The 19,400-nt window shown below is 42.1% G+C and overlaps 1 protein-coding gene across 1 annotated transcript in view; it reads left to right on the forward strand.

Annotated features, from left to right (window-relative positions):
• Window positions 1–19,400, forward strand: part of DUSP10 (dual specificity phosphatase 10) — a 49,975-nt gene that overhangs the window by 25,957 nt on the left and 4,618 nt on the right. Inside the window, exon 3 of the mRNA XM_066611694.1 lies at window positions 15,479–15,859. Within this exon, the coding sequence (XP_066467791.1) occupies window positions 15,479–15,859 (381 nt within the window). The remainder of the gene's footprint in view (window positions 1–15,478; window positions 15,860–19,400) is intronic.

Here is a 19,400-nt window from a genome sequence, read left to right on the forward strand (position 1 = left end):
GGGAAGATAATACATGCTCCAGATTGGCAGTAAGGGGGCATTGGAGCATGTGCAAAGCAGCTTAGTGCAGGTCTTCTGGTCCCTGCACTCTAATATATTGTGTTCTCACAATTGTAGTACTAGAAAGCTAGACTGGAATACATGCTGAAAATATGTAGGTATTCTATAGAGTAGGAAAATGTACCTTTCTGAAATGACAATTTCCAGTGTTATGGCATGCCAACACTGCTCTTGTTGGCATCCTTCAGTCTCGGAAGACTATGGTATCACGCTCTGAATAGTGTTCTGGAACAGAATGTCCTCTCCAGAGTGCGAAGCCTGGGTAAAGTAGATATGGAGGATAGACTGTTTCCCATGCAGCAAATCCCCCCTCTCCACGACGCTGAAATGGTCCAATGGAAAGGCAGAAGCCAATACGGTTGGTTCCAGCATCTTCGCAGCAGTTGCCAGAACTTGACTGTGTTCAGCCATTAACTGCTTCAGGGACTCCGGCTCCGGATTTTGCCTCGAGGTTGACTCCTGAAGCCTTTTCCATAACTGGATGTAGCCACAAGGCAGTGGAGGTTTGGGATCAGAGTTTTCCTTCTCTTAGATGAGCTGCCTTCCCAGGCTGACAAGTCCCATCTACCCGGTGGCTGTTTAGTCGCCTCTTACAATAGGTACAGTCAAACTGAGGGCCTATTCTTATCTCCAGCCCCCAGGGGAACAACACTGCTCATGGAATTATTATCTCTAGATTGCAATTGAAACAAATATGTTGCAGAGTTAATGATGCCACCGCCAACTGCTTCTGGAAGGTCCACTTTGTGCGAGTGCAACACAGGAGGGGCAGGCTAAAAACACAGAGGCTGGCCTCCAAGTCACAGAAATCCTCACTGCACCAGTGCAAGGCCCAATTTTGTCAAATCAGCTTAAGGCCGGCCCTGACTGAACTTCACTTTCTGAGGCTAGTTTTGGCATTTGCCAGAATATTTGCCACCTAGAACATGGCAGGCCAGAAGACTTTGCAGAACTGATTACTAAGTGCCATATTGGTGATGTAATTGCAATCAAGGGAGGGCACCAGGATGCAGGTCTCTTGTTATCTGGTGTGCTCCCTGGGGCATTTGGTGGGCTGCTGTGAGAGACAGGAAGCTGGACTAGATGGGCCTATGGCTTGATCCAATGGGGCTATTCTTATGTTCTTATGAGCAAAAGAACCACTGGATTCTGGTATTCTCCCTCTTGGGAAAGATTTTCAATAGTCGATAAAATGAGACATCGCTGTGTTGGGAAACAAGCTTGCAAAGGAGTTAAACAGTAACTTTAGTAGCTCTTTCTGCTGCTGCAGTGTGTCAATTCCACTTTTCTACTTGTGAAAAGTAGGGGTGCAATTTTGTGGAAAATTTTCCTAGATAAGCCCTATTGACATGAGTGGGAATTGCCTGATGGATTGTGCCCAAATTAAATAAAAATGCTGAAATTCCAACCACCTTCCAGTTATTGACTATTGTCTGTATCAGAACATGCTGGCCTTGTGACTCCAGTGCTTGGCTTGCGCCAACATAATGCTTTGGAAGACCAGAAGGTTGCCACCAGTGCTACATCTGACAAAGCCCATCTTGGGTGGCCAAGGGCATGATGTCTTCAAGTTCTTTGCTTAATAGGATTGCCTCTGTTGGCCTGCACTATGTTCATGTGATGAGAGAGCTCTCTTCACAAATCTAACCATTCATACAAAGCCAATGTGTTCTTTTCAGTTAATGTAGTGATTGTGTTGATCAGCCTTTGTTGATAGAATTTTTCTATCTACATATAGTGGTGCCTACCACGTTTCCTCCCCCCTCCCCCCAATTTTATTTTGGTGGTCCTCCCTGCAGCTCTTGCCAAAGTGCAGGAGCAGGAGGTGGCTATCTGTGGTGAGAAGGTGCTTGAAGCATGCAGATAGCAGTGGCAGATGGTTGCAATGAGGAGGAAGTATAGACATTGAGAGAGTGAATGAGCATGATGTGCTTTTGTGCCAAAGAGAAATTGAAAGTGGGGGAGCCAATGCCCAGGGGTGAAAAGGGCTTAGACCAGGCCTGTTCAGGGAGAGTGGCTTCTGTACTTGGTACAAGGAGGGCTTGTATTGAGACTGGGCAGCAACTTGACTAGGATAAAGCAATGGGTATGGAGAAGATGAGTGACGTATGCATCAGAAACTCCAGTTAGCGAAAACATGGGAGGGAGGGATAAACCCCCCTCCTATGCTGAGCACTTTCTCACTGTCCAACACACTAAAATGTCAGAAAATCACTCACTTGTGCTGTCTCTCTTCCCCCTCCCCAAACCTCAGGACATCTGCCTCCTAACAGCAATTGGCATTCCAGTATGTAGCAAGCCGAGGCAGAGATGGAATGTTGGGCTGTGGGATTTTTGCCGTCATGTGCATCAACACTCCCCTGATATGGGGAGTGGGAGGAGAGGGGAATTCCAATGACAGCCAAGAACGTGATTTCTGCTTGTTGAATTAAAGCTATCTTGATGTGGTGGTCCTGAGAGGAATTGGGCATTCTATACTTGAACCCCCCGCCCCAATTTAAAACTGTTTTTGTTCATCATGAGAAGTAGGTGCATGGTCCCTCTTCACATTTCTAGGTAATGTGCATAAGGAGAACTTGCTTGTGGCAAGAAATACCTATTCCAGATGCAACTGCAGCTTGTACTATACAATTTTCCATGCAAGCAATGCGCAAATATTTCTGCTCATGTGCCTTAGAAGTACAAATCACTTTGGGGGCATGTGTGTGTGGCCTTTTCTCAAAAAAGCATTTTCTCAATGTATAGCATTGCCCTCCCTGAGGAAACTTCCTAAAGTTGGGGTGCCACAACTTGGGGTGTCTAGTCACTGTTTGTCTTGCCTCCAGAAGCTTCAATAAATGACAGTTCATTTTGGTATGGGAGGGAGCCAGGTATCTGTTCAGGTTGGGATATTGTACATTGTAAAGGATTTATCCTAGGAAAAATGCAATTTTTTCAACCAGTTTGCATCATTTAAGGTTGTGGGAACATTGGTGAGTGACTGTGATGTCAAGGGCAATTTCAGAGGAGTGAGGCAATTTCTCCCATTCCGTTTTGTAGTTTAAACAATGTTTTTTTTTCTTATGTAGCACCAAGCGTTCCTTCATTGTAGATCTGAAAATGGTATGTGTGTGTCATGTGCACTTTTAAAAAACGTGCAAGGTTATCCACTTCTTCTGAGCAAAAGGCTGCCATTTCCTACCACTTTTGAGTTTTGCAGATGGCGTGCTGTGCCTCTCCAGTTTTAGAGCACAGAGCTTCCCTCTTCTAAAAAAAAAAATCAAGTCTAGGGGAAAATGCGATAAGTGTTCTCAGTGATCACTTGGAAAAAGAATTCTGCTTTTAAGACTGCAGTTTTGAGTCAAACTGGTGCCAATGAGGCCTCTCTTTCTAGATTTGGACAGGGAGGGGTAGGCAGTTGAAGTTCCTCCCTTAACCCCATGATCACAAATTTAGACTTGAAAAATCAAGCTCTCACCTCCCATTTGCACAATAGGTGCATTGTTTACTTTGGCCCTTCCTCAGGAGTGGAATCTGCTGGAATCAATGGGACTGCTTCCAAGCAAACATGAACAGGATCAGACTGTTTAAAATAATAATACTGTATCTGGGATTATAGTTGGTCTGGTCTAGTGCAGTGGTTCTCACACACTTAGCACTGGGACCCACGTTTTAGAAAGAGAATCTGTCAAGGTCCACAGAAAGTGATGTCATGACTGGAAGTGACATCATTAAGCAGGACAATTTTTAACAATCCTAGGCTGCAGTCCTACCCACACTTACCCAGGGGTAAAAGAATATACATAGCAGCTTGTTGAAAGTACAGGTCTGGAACATTTCCACAAATGCAGTCACATACCATGGTAGCACCAAGTCTAATATATTAAAAATAAAATATTGAAATAAATGGGAACCCACCTGAAATTGGCTCTTGGCCCATCTAGTGGGTCCTGTCCCACAGTTTGAGAAACACTGGCCTAGTGGTTAGTGTTGTGAATTTAGACCCTGGGTTCAAACCTCTTTCAGCCACAAATTTGCAGAATGACCTTGATCCAGATGCATGTTCTCACAGCATAACCTACCTGACAAAATTATGGTGAGGATAAATAGGGGAGGGGCATGTATGTTGCCCCCAACTCTTTTTAGAGAGGAAAAATATACCATCATTTGTAGAATACTCAATTCCCACCATCACTACCCAGTTCCCTTGTGGCTTCTGTTTGAATGCCTGCCTATCTTTCAGAGTGAAGAGTTAACCAATGCACCTGAACACCTGTCCCCTTTCCTTTTGGGCTGCTGAGTAAATGTTGAATTTGGAAAAGTTTACCGAGTTGTGTTTGGCACCACAGCCACAAGCTTGTTAACCAGTTGGCTGTGGAAATCCTAGGAACATTATGTCAGAATCTTGGTCTGGCTAGAACTTTAAATGACCCCTTTTTTCTGGTTCAGCCCAGAACTAGACAAGACTCTTGTAAAACCTTGTTGCTTCCATATTCCTTAACCTGTGTGCTCCTTGATTTCAGTCTTTAGGGCAAAACATAGATTGAGAAGATGTTACAGATACCAACTTAAAACGATACCTGTAGTTCAAAAGAAGTACTGCCTCTGAATTCCCTTCTCTTATGGACTAGTTTTACCTTCCAGAATGAGGAGGCAGAATGTCCACTATCTGGGTTAGAAGACCGAAGGAGAATTTAGTTGCAACTCTAAAGAAAGGGACAGTTTTTCTGCATTCTGATGTGGCTGTCTGAGACAATGAGACGGTAACCTAAATAAACAGATTTGATGTTTGCCTTGGTTAAAATCCAAGGGCTAAAACATTAATCACTTTGGGGCAAACGTTTTCTTGGTATTCTTGGGTAATATTCTTATGGGATATCTTTAAATATTTGGCAGTGGAAATTAGGCTCATCTGTACTAGTTTTGCCTTTAGTAGCACCAGTAAATGTCTTTTGGACATAATTTAGTATATTGCCTTTTCTTGCACTTGATTATAATTGTACATGGTTCATCCATTTTCTCATCCAACCTGTGCCCTCCAGGTTGGTGGGTTTCTGCATTGGACATTCAGTTTAAAGACCCTGGAATCAGACACACAAAGTCTTTTGGGTTCCCTCTGATTTGACAACCTAAAGCAAATATGGAATATTACTATTGCTATGCTTCCCATGTATTGATGCAAGGTGAGTAGGATTAGCCCTATATCAGAGATGAGTTGCTAAGGCTGAGAGGTTGTGGCTTGCCTAAGGCCACTTAATCAGTTTATGGCAGAGGCTGGATTCCCATGAAGGACTTAATGATGTCATAGCTCCCTCTATCAGCTGTATAACACTAGTGTTCACATTGGTGTAGATGTAACACTACACCATTGTGCTCTCTAAAAGGGGGAGGGAAACTTTCTGTGTAAGCAGGGAAAAAGGAGCAGGTGAGCCAACCATGCACTTTTGACCTTCCAACCATTAGTAGGACAACAGGGGCACACTGCATTTGCACCAAACATCAGACAAATAATCTGCCTACAGCCCAGTCCTATGAATGCCTCGGCCCCATTAAACTCAATAGGACTTAGTCCCAGGTAAGCGTGTAGGATTGCAGCCCTAGTCTGCTAATTCTCAAAGATGTATGTATTTAAAGCATACATCTTCCTTTAAATAACAAGCTGCCACTAAGTCAGTGCTGCACTACCTTGCAGTGGGTATTTGCTCTCATTTGATTTGCATCTTTAGGGAAACTGGATTGTGGTCTCTGGGATAAACATGTTCAATCTTAGCTGGTGCGTGAGATGACCAAAGATGGACAGTTTCCTTCCTGGTATATTTGATCATTCTCACTGAATTTACAGCTACTGAATTAATGGATGAGCTTTAGCATGCTCCCCCCCCCAATATTTTTGTCCAATAATGTCACTGTTTAATTCTAGCACAGTGATATGCTGCTAGGTAAAAAGAATGTTTTGACAGACCTAAAATGGCCCAAGCAGTTTTTTAAGAATACTGTTAACAGAGTTCTTTATCATGGAAAGGGCCAAAACTTAAAACAATCTAATCTCAGTCCTGCTGTGTATTTATTTAAAGTTCTTTATCATGGAAAGGGCCAAAACTTAAACAGTCTAATCTCATTCCTGCTGTGTTTATTTTATGTATTTCAAATGACATTGCCTTATCCTTCAACCATCTCATACCTTGAATCAGTTTGACATAATGTCCTCTGCTCATTAAAAACACAGAAGCCATTTAATTGTTGTCTTAGTGGAAAAATACATAAGGCTGTTGCTCTGGCAGAACTTTCTGCAGCAATATAAATAAATGAGGTCACAGTTTTTAAGCAAACAGGCTGTGCTTGCAGAATCGCAAAGGGCTGTATCAAACAATAGGTTTCAACCAAGATTTAAAACTTGTCCAAAATGTTACATTGATGACATCTTAAAACTTGATATTTTTGCATCTTAAATTTGGTGCACTGAATTTTTGCCATTCAGGGACTTTTTAATCCCTAAAATATCTGCACAAATGTAATCTATTTTATCTGTATTGCTCAGCAACCAAAGTTCTATCTCAAAGCTTAAGTTCACAGTGGATAGAATTCAAAAATAAACTTTAAGGGAAAAACCATATTAAGATAAGATGTCTTTTCTTCCCACTGGTATAACTTTGTCATATCTTGACTTTCTTATTTTTGTTTTGAAACTATAGGTGTACCAACATTGGTTGAACAGGCATTCCCTCTCCTTTAAAGAATATTGAACAGTGATTTGGTCAGTGGTTCCCAAACTTTTTTGACTGGTGCCTCCTTGACGTACTAGGCCATTGGCCACAGCTCCCCATTAGGGCTACAGTTCTGTTCATTGAATAGAGCTGTGGCTTTTTGTGAGGATTCTGTGGCTCCCCTGGCTGGTTTCTGCAATTCACCATGGAGCCATGGCTCACCGCTTGGCAATTGCTGGTCTAGGAGGTTTCCAGGAGGGCATTTTTGGTACCTGCACCAAACTACAGCTTCCGGAACTCTTTGTGGAAAGTCGGGACAGTTACACATTTTAAAAAACCAAAATAGTTTTGTAACCTACAAATACATCAAGTCTCTTGTTGGGCAGATCAAAATCGGTAGGCCCATATACTGGGGAAGGGTGTGTTCACATCTCTTGATCTGGGGTGGAGGAGGGACTGTGGGCATCTTGAGGTCACTGGGCTATTGGCTATGAGAATTCTGGTTTGCATGTATGTTGTGCACAGAGTGCCACACATGCAGTAGCAGCTCCTTTTTTTTTGTTGTTACATTGTTATCCCATAGTTTCTCCTAGGAGTGGGTCACAGCCTAGGTCAAGAATGTCAAATATAAGGCCCTCTGGCCCAATACATCTTGCAGACGCTCTTTATTCAGCCCCCGTGATAATTGGCTCTTTACCCAGGCCCCACCACTACCATCGGCTGCTCATCTGTAGAGCTGTAAAATGTTTTGGTAGAAGTGGCACTGCTGAAAGGGTGGCACTGGGAGAGCCCAATTATCATGCAGGCCATCCTTTCAGCAGCACCACTTCTGCTGAGGTATCACTGCTGAAAAGGCAGCCCGTGTGATGATTGAATTCTCCCAACATCATTCTTTCTTCTTGGCACTGCATCTGCTGAAGTAGTGAGAGGGAGAGATGGAAGGAGACCTCGGAAGACATGAAACACTACCAGGGAAGAGGAAGAACAAGTGAGGTGAGAGAAGGAGAAGATGCTGAGGTGCTGGGATAGTCCCAATTATCACACTCCTGCTGAAATGTCATTTGCAGAGCACCTCTGAGCTGCTAAGTGATGTTTCAGCAGAAGCAGCACTGCTGAAAGGGTGATCCATGTTATAATTGTGCTGTCCTATATCTTGAAGTATGATAAAGATTTGACAATTTCCCCTTGTCATTTGCAGCTAATGAGTTGCTAAGTGAGGAAAAAGTCTTATTTCTGGTTATCACCTGTTTAATGGCATTGGTTCCTGCTTAATGACATCACTTCTGGCCCTCAGTATGCAGCATGAATGCTGTTGACAGCCCACTCCTGAGCTGCCTAGAGCACAGGGCTGCCATGGCATCAATCCTGAGCGCAACCGGGCAGCCGTCAGTGGCTCCTCAGGGGAAGAGGACGTTCATCCCCTTCCCTAGGGTAAGGAAAGCAGCTCCGCAATGGGACTACTCAATTCTGCAGCAGCTCTGGAGCTACCACAGAATTGAAGAGTTCTATGTCGGGCCCTACATGGAGTTCAGGATCTGGTGGAACTGAGCTCCACTGGTCCAACCCGCCTCTCGCCCCACTCTCTCCCCCAGCATGCCTCCTCCCCTGCCCCAGAACTCCTTCTCCCCACCTCCCTTCACACTCCCACCCACATCACTGCCACCCGGCAGTTTGGGTGACTGCCGAGTGACGGAGCACTGGCTTTCCACCAGCGCTAGCCCAGCACAAACTCATGCTGGGCTAGCTCTGATGCTGGGCCAGTACAAAGCCCCGCAAACCTGCCTTACAGCACATTTGCAACAGTGCGTGCCAGCAATAAGCTGGTGCGCAGAGCTCAGGATTGAACTCTGAGCCCACTAAATGAAATGAGTTTGACACTCCTGGCCTAGGTGACTAACACTAGGTCACTCCCTCAGTTGTTCCTAATAACCCTATGACTTAGGTGATAGGAACCTTGAACCAGTTGCTGGGTGAGCTTGGTGGTTCTCTGAACCTCCCTCCCTCCCTCCAGCTGAAATTCCACTGCAGTACAGGGACCGCAGATAGGTAGAAATGGCTTCAAAGGCTCTTCTGTGTTCTGAGTAAAGCATTTGTGAATAAACTGTCATGTTCAGTGGCTTCATAGCTGGAGGGAATAGAACTGACTTTATGTAACATGGATTACATAAGGGTGTGTGTGTGTGTGTGTGTGTGTGTGTGTGTGTGTGTGTGTGTGAATCGCACGAAGAATACAGTCTGAGATTGGAATCTGAAGAACTCTCTTGGCAGAAGGGAAAGAAGTGGAATATGTCATCCAATGTTTGGATAGTATATTTGACGCATCAAGTATAGTGTAAAAAGAATTGCTTCCAAAAGGCAGGAAAAACTTTTTCGCTCTTGAAATGTGTGGCTCCTTTGGGTAGAGAGAGGATGGCCTACTTACAGTGAACAAAATAAAATTATTCTAGACTAAAGAGAGGGGTTTTTTTTAGGTACTCAGAATACATTAGAATTTTGTTTAACAAGTTCCTTTTGAAAATGATTCTTTGGAGCCAGGCTGGATGAATGAAGAGGATGGGGAGAGACTTGCTGAGAATGGAAAAAACTGTAATGTCCAAACAGTATTGTCAGTCTTGCTTTACATGGAGTGCCCAAAAAAGTCTGGGCAGCATGAATGAATTCATGAGGTTTGTACCCCACAACCATGGTATCTTGTCCATTTTCTAGAACTGGTGATCACTTATCAATACCAATGAGCTTCTTTAATCCTCTCTGCATGAGTTCTATGGATAAGTCACTGAACTGGAAAAACCTGAGTGCCTTTGGATGAAGGGTTTTCCATGGCTGGTGGAGCAAGTTTAAATAACACAGGCCTGTGAAATTGAGGGTCAGAAACTTTTTTTTCAAAATTTATGGTAGTTTTATATGAATTTGGGGTGTTGATTCCCAAAATTGCATTAGTCTTGCCCTATCACATCTAGTTTTTGAGATACATTATAGCCTCATTAGTGAATGATTCAAACAGCTTCCTTGTGAGGAAACCACGGCATAGGCTTCTTCATGAGGAAGCTTCTTGAACCATTCCCTGAGGCTTTGCTGTATCTCCAAAACTAGATGTGATGGGGCAAAACTGATGCCACTTCTGGAATTGGCACCCCAAATATACCTACAAATAGGTTTAAGTTTTAAGTCAGCAAAATGTGTGTTGGCCTGCGAAATCAACACAAATCTAAAGCATTATGTAGTACAGGTCCCAAGGTCTTCGGGGGAGAACTCAAAATATTATGTTCATAAGTTGTTACAGGTAAAGATAGAAATGCTTCCTGGTATATATATGTTGACCACTGCTTGTCTTACAGGCTGAAAGCCTTTTGTCCAATGCCAGAAGCATGGATGAGAACTAGGTTTAGGAGGTTCTTGTGGCATATGCTCCATGGTTGGTCGAAATGGCTGCAGGAGAGATGTCCTGAAGGTTACTTTATCATAGTGGCCATTGAGGTAGTCCTTAAAGAAAGATCTTAAATTGGTGTAATTAGCGGATATGTTTTATTTCGGTTCAGTGGATCATAATTATGGTCACCATTCACCCAATAGCTTAGAACAAGATGGTGCAACAAGTTAGAAAATCAGGACATGATTTTGCATAGTGGAACTTTATCAAATCTATTTCAGTGTCTGTACCACCCTGCTAGCCTAAATTCCTGCCTCATTTAATTACATCCATAGCTAGATTAAAATGTTTTTCATTATCTGATAGGATCTCCTTCCCAGAGAGATCCTATCTGTTTCTCCACAATGATTGCTGCAAAAGGCAAAATGTTGTGATAAGTACAACTCTGAAATTTCTAAAGTTCATGGCTGGGGGATGATGATTGCAAACATTTATGAATATTCATTTAGGTCTGAATGGGTTTTTGTGCATTATGGTACACAAGTAGATGCACAAAACAGAGTCTTATATCAAGCAAGCAATTGAATTGTGATTAAAAAGGATGTGGAAGTCTTCCAAGCAAGCTAGACTGGTCAAATTTGGCATAGGTATAAGCTAGAATTCAATGTATAGTGGGGAAAAGTTAACACCCCTGTTGATTTTGTTGACTTCCAGCAAATTATACAAGTGGGTGGTGTAGTCAGTGAATATGGTCCTAATTTTTGGAATCCTCTCCTGCATTTATGGTGTGTCTCTTCCCTTAAAAAAATCTAAGGGAAAATTTTTCATTATTTAAAATTGCCTTCACTGGCCACTTTCCCTTATAAAGTAACCAAATAAAAATCTGGGAGATTTTAAATATTTCAGAAATGGGGGGGGGGTGTTTCTGAAATCTCAAATACTCTCTGAAAGTATGACACAAGTATTTAGAAAAATGTTCAACAGACATGGTTAGAATACCAGTGAGTCTCTTCGAATGGATGAAAATCCAAAGCCAGTGGAAATTCAAACTGAGAACTTCACGTAGTCTGGCACAGAACAGACATGCCTCAAAGACTCTGATGAGAAAGATGCAGCAGTCTCTCCTGGAGTTCTTGTTATAATTGACGTTTTTCGCATGTTCTTAATTTGTTGAAACTCAGAGTTTTATTGCAGGGTAGTTTTGTTTACGTGTTGTTTTCATTACTTGGGGTAATTTTGGGAGAAACACTTTAAAAAAAACACATGAAGTGCAGTTGGTTTTTAACTTGCGTTTATATAATTGAATGTGTACATTTAAATGCACATAGATCTGACTTTTGGAGCAGATTTCCTCTTCTCTCTGAATGTGAAACAAAGTAAAATGATATTTGTACTTCCTCAAGATCAGCAAAAATCCTTCTGTTTGACAGAATGTCTAAAATCTTAATGCAAGAATATGGTCCTCAATTTTATTACATCATGGCCATCTGTTCTCCCATATAATGATTGCTTTCGACTTTCCTGTCTGGCCAGATTTTCCTGTTTCTAAACACGCCACTCTTCCTAAGACAAGGAATTTTATTTATTTTATGTTATCATTAGCTGCCTCTTAGTTGAGAACTCTTCACTTGGCTACTGACCTTTGACTGATTTGGGATATTTTCAAAAGAAAAATGACTTATAGTTTTTTCAATTAGTTGTGGGATGTGATTTTATTCCAAGAATGGAAAACTTTCCATTATAGGTGTTACGAATTACCTGGTACTATAGGCAGAAGCATTTTTTTAAAATACCTATCTTTCTCCCACTGAGGGAATTGGAGCAGCAATCAAAAATTGTCAATCTGATCTAATTCAAGAAAATATAACATTCATCAGCAGTGCAAAAAAAAAAAAAAATGTACAGCATTGGGACACACACACAAAATTGGAAGGAGTAACAGAGAGCAGTAATTGGGAAATGCTTATTGAAAAAACCAGATCTTCAGTCTTCAACAAAGGGATGAGGCAGGCAATTGAGTGGCAGGGAGTTTTGAAGGGTAAGGGATTACCATCTGGAAGGGTCTCTTGAACATTGCAGTCAGCCTGATCTCAAAGGACAGAGGAACATGGAAGAGCATCCTTCTCCAATTTTATCCGACAATTTTATTCCTATGGAGGGAGGCAGTTTTTCAAAGGAAAAGGTCTGGTAGTGGTTTTATTATTATTATTATTATTATTATTATTATTATTATTATTAATAATAATAATAATAATAATAATAATAATAATAATAATAATAATAATAATAATAATAATAATAATAATAATAATAATAATAATAAATAATATTATTATTATTTTACTTATGACTGTAAAAATGCATGATTAACAATCTTGAAAGAGGTGATTAATCTGTTAATTGAGTGAAAGGGTGGTGGAAAGGGAGGGGACAAAAGCAAAAAGTAATGGCAAACCCATTGGCATTACAATGGAAAATTATTTAATTATTTTCCTGTCCCATTCACCTCCTCCAGCCCAAAATAATCATGTGTCAGTACAGTATAGGCTTGCCAGATGTCAGAAAGATGCTTCACTGAGGATTATTTCAGAAAAGATTATTTGATATCCACTGAGAGATCAAGCAGAGTGGAAGAAAATCATGAGTAACCGGTACTTTGTTAAGAACCATACAGGGTTTGACAAGCAAAGCCATTAGGAGGTTTGTATTTATTGTTTAGATATCTAGTTTTCCCTTACTCCTCTTTATATTTTTAAGTACAACTGAAGGGCTACTTAGGTTTACTCCCCGCTCCCAATAAGAGGGTCTGTGGAAGATAAATAACAAGCCAGAAATGCATCCAATATAGCTTTCTCCTACAGAGAGATGGGGAAAGTCTGTACTCAGTAAACTTTTCCCTGTCGTCATGCAACAATTAAATGAGAGCAAACTTCTATTGTGGGGAGGAACGGGGAGAAAGCAGCAACTATACTAACGCTTAAAGAACAATTGGATATGGTTAATGAACTAAGAGATGCAAATGAGATTTGGGTCTTAGAAGAGAGAAGGAAGTTTTCATCCTGATTTGGTGAGAGCTAGCTTTGCAACCTACCAATGCAAACCACTCTTGGGTAAGCTTTCATGGCTTTCTCCACTTTTAGGGTAAAAATAGTTAGCCAGACACTTTTTCTTTCTGAATGGAGAGGTGGGGGCTTTGAGGACTTGGATACTGTCCTTGGACTATTTGGTCGAAAAGCTTTTGAAATTGAAAAAAGGGCAAATATGCTACTTCTAGATCCTGATTTTTACCTTCATGTGCCAGCTTTTCCCGTTTGTAACCCAAAATGCTAAATTATTATAAACAATGTTTTAATTTCCCATTAATACCTGATACTCCCTTCAAAATTTAGAGGGAAATTCCTTTAAAACTCCTTTTAAAACTACAATCCAGTGTTTTGTTCTTTGGAGTCTTGTGTAACATGTATCAAATAAGTGATAGATTTAGTACCTTAACACCGAATCCAAAATGGGTAAAACAAGTTTCAGGACAGAGAGGTTTACAGATGCAGTATTCTTCATACTCTATTTTATCTAAATGTAACTCCCTGGGTTGTTTTATTTTTAACTTCTGTCTTTCTGCAAAATATTTGTAGTGAAAGTCTACTTTTTTGTAGAAGGCAGCTCATTCTTGTAACTTTCTCTTTCTGCAGTTCACATTGTGACATCTCTCTTAAGTGATTGTGTTATTCCACACAACAGGAGTAAAACCCTAACCTATAATCTTGCATGTATATAGAAGGGATACTGCTGTATTTTTTCTTTCCTTCTGCCTGGTTAGTCAGAACTGGACCCAACCACCTGTTAGCGTTGCATCACTGGCTCCCAAGAACACAGTTGTAACCAAAAGGCCTCGAACAAAGTAGTTCGTCTTGCATTGTTTGCGCTCAAAAAGCTGATGTCATGCCGAGCTGATGTCATTGTCTGTCTTTGTCTAATTTCCATGGAAACCAGGCAGGTGGGGAGCCTGAGCTGATGTCATCTCGGAACGAGGTGTAGAAAGTTTGTAAGCTTCTGCTTTTCTCTTTTCATGGAACAGTTCAGTAGAAAACAAATTGGAAAATACTGAAGCGTTTTCAGGCAATAGAAAACAGCACTTCAGGTTGTTCTTTGTTTTGACACCCTTCCCCTTCAAGCTATTCTCTTTGAGGCAATCTCCTCTCTAGTCTTTCAGAAGCAGACTTCTCATTTGGGGACACTTATCAAGAAGGTTTCCTTAAATAATCGAGAAGGTTTCCTTAAATAAGCAAAGCAAAATTCTTATTTTCAGAGTGAAATACAAATTCATTGTGTGTCTCTTTTTCCAACTACCTACATGTGTGTTCTCCCTACTCCTTGAGGGGGAAAAAAGTATATTAAGAAGTGAACATCTTAAAATGCATGCATGGCACAACTATTTTTTAAGAGTAGAGTGCTTGTAATAACAGGTGATGGAAACACTTCACAAGTTGTATAGATAACGGGAATCTACTCGCACATTAATGTACCCTGAAACATGTTCAGTCCTGCTTATTGACTTAAGGAGATCAATTTATCATGCCCAGTTAGATACCCCTGGCAGGACTGCAACCCAGGCTTGAAGGCTACAGCTCTCTCAAGGCAAGAGCTTGGAAGTGATTAACTCTGAACTGAAGGGTCTGTATTTGATTATCACTGCGTATGGGAGTGATGTGGTGGAGGTAAATTAATTGGTGCAGGTTTTATTGTAGAATGGCTCTGGTAAACAAGCAATTCTCTTAATGGTATCTGCCTTCCCTTTATGAAGCCTGTTCATGCAGGTTGGTACCTATATTGCTATTACGCACCCTCTCTGTTTGCTGCTTCCAGTTGACCTGAGAGTAAGCACTGAGGAACATCTGTTCTCAGACGGTGGGATGTAGAGACCCTGCATTCCTGAGCAGGCTTGTTGCTTGTAGCTGCATTGCTGGGGAGGGAACAAAAATTACAGCCTCAGTAACAGTGCAGGCCATGTGGTTGATGCACATTGAGTATTCTCAGGGCTAGCCCATCCATGAGGCCAACTGAAGTGGCTGCCTCAGCAGATTGGTGGGGGGTGCTCAACTCGGTCTGCCTAGTTATTATCACTGCTTCTCTTCTTTTTTTTTTCCATTCCCTTGGATAACGAAGAAGGGGCTGGAGAGAAGAGATGTGGAGGGGGAGGGAGGAGAGTGCTGAGCTAGAACACCAGAGAGTGGGAGGAGCACATCAAAGAGTAAGGGGGGCAGCATTTGGAATGCCCCCCCAGGTGTCAAGAGGTCCTAGGCTGTTTCCAAGTATTCCCAGTGCACTACTTGGCTTCTGAAAACCTTTGTGAATCTGTGTCTTGCAGGTGGACTCAGCAGCTTCAAACAGAACCACGAAAACCTCTGTGACAACTCCCTTCAACTCCAAGAGTGCCCTGAAGGAGGAGGCGGTAGCGGCGGTGCTGCTGCGGTGACATCTACACTACCTCAGTCCATTCCGACCACACCAGATATAGAGAATGCCGAGCTCACTCCCATCTTGCCCTTCCTGTTCCTTGGAAACGAGCACGACGCGCAGGACTTGGAGAAGATGCAGAGGCTGAATATTGGCTACGTCATCAATGTCACCACCCACCTCCCCCTCTACCACTACGAGAAAGGCTTGTTCAACTACAAGCGGCTCCCTGCCACAGACAGCAACAAGCAGAATCTCAGGCAGTATTTTGAAGAGGCGTTTGAATTCATTGGTAACTATCCTTCCTTGCGGAGTTCACAGCTCAAATACATTTAGTGCTGGGTTGATAGGTGTAGAACTGATTATCTTTGCCCAAAGGGCTGCACCATCATAAGTATCTTCTGATTTGTGAATCGTAACATCTGTGGAATTTTATCTGCCTGTGGTGGTACCACTAAATGAATCCACTGGCCACTTCCAGTGTTCCACTTGGGGCCTTTTCATACAGAGTGTGGAGGGAAATTCAGTTTTCTCAGAGTCTGCACAAAGTGGGAAGATGCAGCCAGCCTTGTCTTCCCATCATATTCACTTGTAGGATGTATATGTCTTTACATCCCTTTTTCTTAAATCCATGCTTTGCTCTTAAAGTTGAACAGTGTAGGTATAGGACCTAAAAGAGTTAGTGGGGGGAGGGGCCCTTACCCAATTGATGGAAAACTACATTAGAAGGCTTAATATTTAGCCTAACCTACAGAGTCTTTGTAATATGTGCCCTAAATATTACCCATTGGTTAAAGTTTCAAAAAAAAGTCTGTAATATCACATTCTTCTTTAAGGCATCTTCCTACCCCAGTGATTCTCACACATTTAGCATCGGGACCCACTTTTTAGAAAAAGAATCATGTTGGGACGCACTGGAAGTGATGTCATGACCAGAAGTGACATGATCAAGCAGGGAAATTTTTAACAATCCTAGGCTGCAATCCTACCTACACTTACCCAGGAGTAAGTTCCATTTACTATCATATACATAGTAGTCTGTTAAAAGTACAGGTCTGTAACATTTCCGCAAATGCAGTCACATGCTATGGTAGCATCAGGTCTAATATATTAAAAATAAAATATTGACATGAATGGAGACCCACATGAAATAGGCTCGCGACCCACCTCATGGGTCCTGACCCACAGTTTGAGAAACTCTGTCCTACCTTATTTAGCTTAGCTCCAAATAATAATAATAATAATAATTACGTATTTATATACCGCCTTTCTGGTCATCAGATTACTCCTCTGACTTTATTCAAGGTGGTTTACATAGGCAGGCGTATGCCTATGTAAACCCTCAAGGGGATTTTTACAATCATAGAGGTTCTCTCTTTCAAGAACCAACAACATTTCAGAATGGATCGTCCTGGTTTGGTCTTTTCTGGCCTCCAGTTCTCCCATGCAGGCTGACAGGCAGCCAAGATGCTTCTTGCTCACACCCAGAGCAGGTGGAATCACTCAGCTCGGCTTGTCAGCTGCTTCAAGGTCTCTCCATTCTCAGCCGTTCAGGGAGCTGCCAGTGTCCTCAAACTGGCGACATTCTTTAGACCAGACCTCCTGCCCAGAGTATGAGCAGATATGGTCATGTTAAACTGATTGGTAAAAGTTCCACAGTGATAAATGATGCTGCATGATCTTTGCAGTAGGCAAAACATTTTTGCAGACTTACCTGGGATAAAACCTACTAAACACAATATTATTAAACATGCTCAGACTTACACTGAATGACAAACAGAAAAGTGGGTCACCACTTAAGGTGCTCTTCTGTGTTTTGAATTTTTTAAATGTCTTGGTCTCTCTATCTTGAAAGTTCAGGGAGAACATATTTGTGTGCCCACGCATGTGTATGTGTGTGCACTCCTGTTTGGGTATGGCTTTAAAATTTCTAACTCTTGTGGTTATACAGACATATTTTGAAAAAAAATGCTTTTGTGCAAAAGCCTTGAAGGGGAGTAGATAGAACTTGGGTTTCTTTCTCTCTCTCTCTATCTCTCTCTCTTCCCCCCTCCTCCCCAGGATTTCTAAGAGTATTTGAAAGAACAGAGACAGACTTTGTTCATTTGAGAGTAAACATTGTTTAAATACATATATTATAGTATAGATACATTCTCCAGCTGTAGCTGTACATCTGTCACGCTCATGAAAATGATATCTTGGCTATGTTAAGTGCATGCAACCGATATTCACCAATTAGCTGCTTGTTAAGCTTTTTGCTGTGTGTCCAACATGACACGCAGTGCTGAGCAAATGGACTGTTCCTCCTGGAGTTCTGTAGCCTGTCTGGTGTCTTGTACTGATGTCCTGTACTGGGTAGTTGCTGTGCTGTCCCATCCTAAGCAAGACTCAGAACTTAAAATCGGAAATACTAAAACAAAGATAGTCTTGACGAATGATTTCTTTAAAAGAAGGTAAAAATTCTAAATATCTGTAAAGATTGTATCTGTTCACAAATTAATGTGAATGTTAAATTTTAAAGCTCTCTTCATCTGAACTGCAAAAGATGATTAAAGCTTCTTCATAGTTCCAGTTTTTGGTGGCTCTCAACCCTCCTAATTTGAAGCAATTCTTATGGATTGCTAAAAGCATAAGGCATAGCTTAAGGACCAAAACAGATGAGGCATTAGGGAGATGGAATTAGAAAGCAGTGATATGGGAGCATTAGACCCAACATGTCTTCTGGCTGTTCCTCCTAGCAGTGATGTGGTGAGCAGCAATGCTGTGTGTCCACAGCAGGCCACCCCAGTACTATCCTGAAAGGGGGTGCCACATGAGGACCAGCCAAGATGGCAGCCGCTATGATCTCCCTTTTGGTGGCTTTGTGATCTGCCTGATCTTCCTCTTCCTTTGGAGGCTCTTGTGGAGCCTCTAGTGAAGTTGCAAAGCTGCACCCCCTATCACCACCACTGCCTTTGTGACATGACAAAGGCACATGACCCAACTAGGAACTGAATGGCTTTGTCAGCAGCTTGCGAAGTAATTGTTAGTGTTGTCGTCGAATCACTGCCAATTACTTCTTCCTCTGTGCATTTGGGGGGGGGGGGAGTGATGCCACAAGTTGCTGCCCTGGGCTGCAGAAGAGGTAGCAACACCACTGCCTCCGAGTGACCATTTGCCTGTAAAGGGCAGAGATAAATACAGAGGGTTTGATCAGGGTTTCAGATTATGTGGAGGGGACTCTCTGCATGTTTGGCTCTACCCCATGTGGCCAAGCACTGGACAGTAGCATGGCTTGTAGGTGTGTCAGCAGCAGAGAGCATGGCTTGCCATTGCACTTCCATTTTTGCCATGTGTATGTGTGGGTGGGGGGAGGCAACATTTGAAAGGTTCTATCCTTTCCCTGTTCTTGCAGCAAATTATGTTCTGCCAGCCGATGATGATTGCTTCCCACAGCTTTACCCCTTGAGTAGCAGGATCTGCAACCTAAGACCTGTGGCAACATCCAGCTACCCAAAACCTCCCCTGCCGACTCCAGGGCTGCCAATTTCATTGGGTGGCCACTGTGGGGGTGAGGAGTGGGAGTTTACAGAATTAGTGTTTCAGATTTAACCAGCAGGTTTTTGAACAATAGAACTTCCTTAGCCAAAGGCTGGTTGCCTCTTGGAAGATAAGAGTAACTTTCTTTTTGTCTAGACAAGCTCAAGTTGACTGATGCATATTGACCCTCTGGGTTTGCTCAGAACACAAAAGGATTATTGGGTTTGGGCTTTTGAATGCCACCAAAATGGGTTCCTGGCAGTAATTTTTGTTCCTTTTTGAATAATTTAAAAATCCTACACCTGTTGTACCTT

The sequence above is a fragment of the Tiliqua scincoides genome, chromosome 1 (genome assembly GCF_035046505.1).
Source record: "Tiliqua scincoides isolate rTilSci1 chromosome 1, rTilSci1.hap2, whole genome shotgun sequence".
In the NCBI taxonomy this organism is placed as follows: Eukaryota; Metazoa; Chordata; class Lepidosauria; order Squamata; family Scincidae; genus Tiliqua; species Tiliqua scincoides.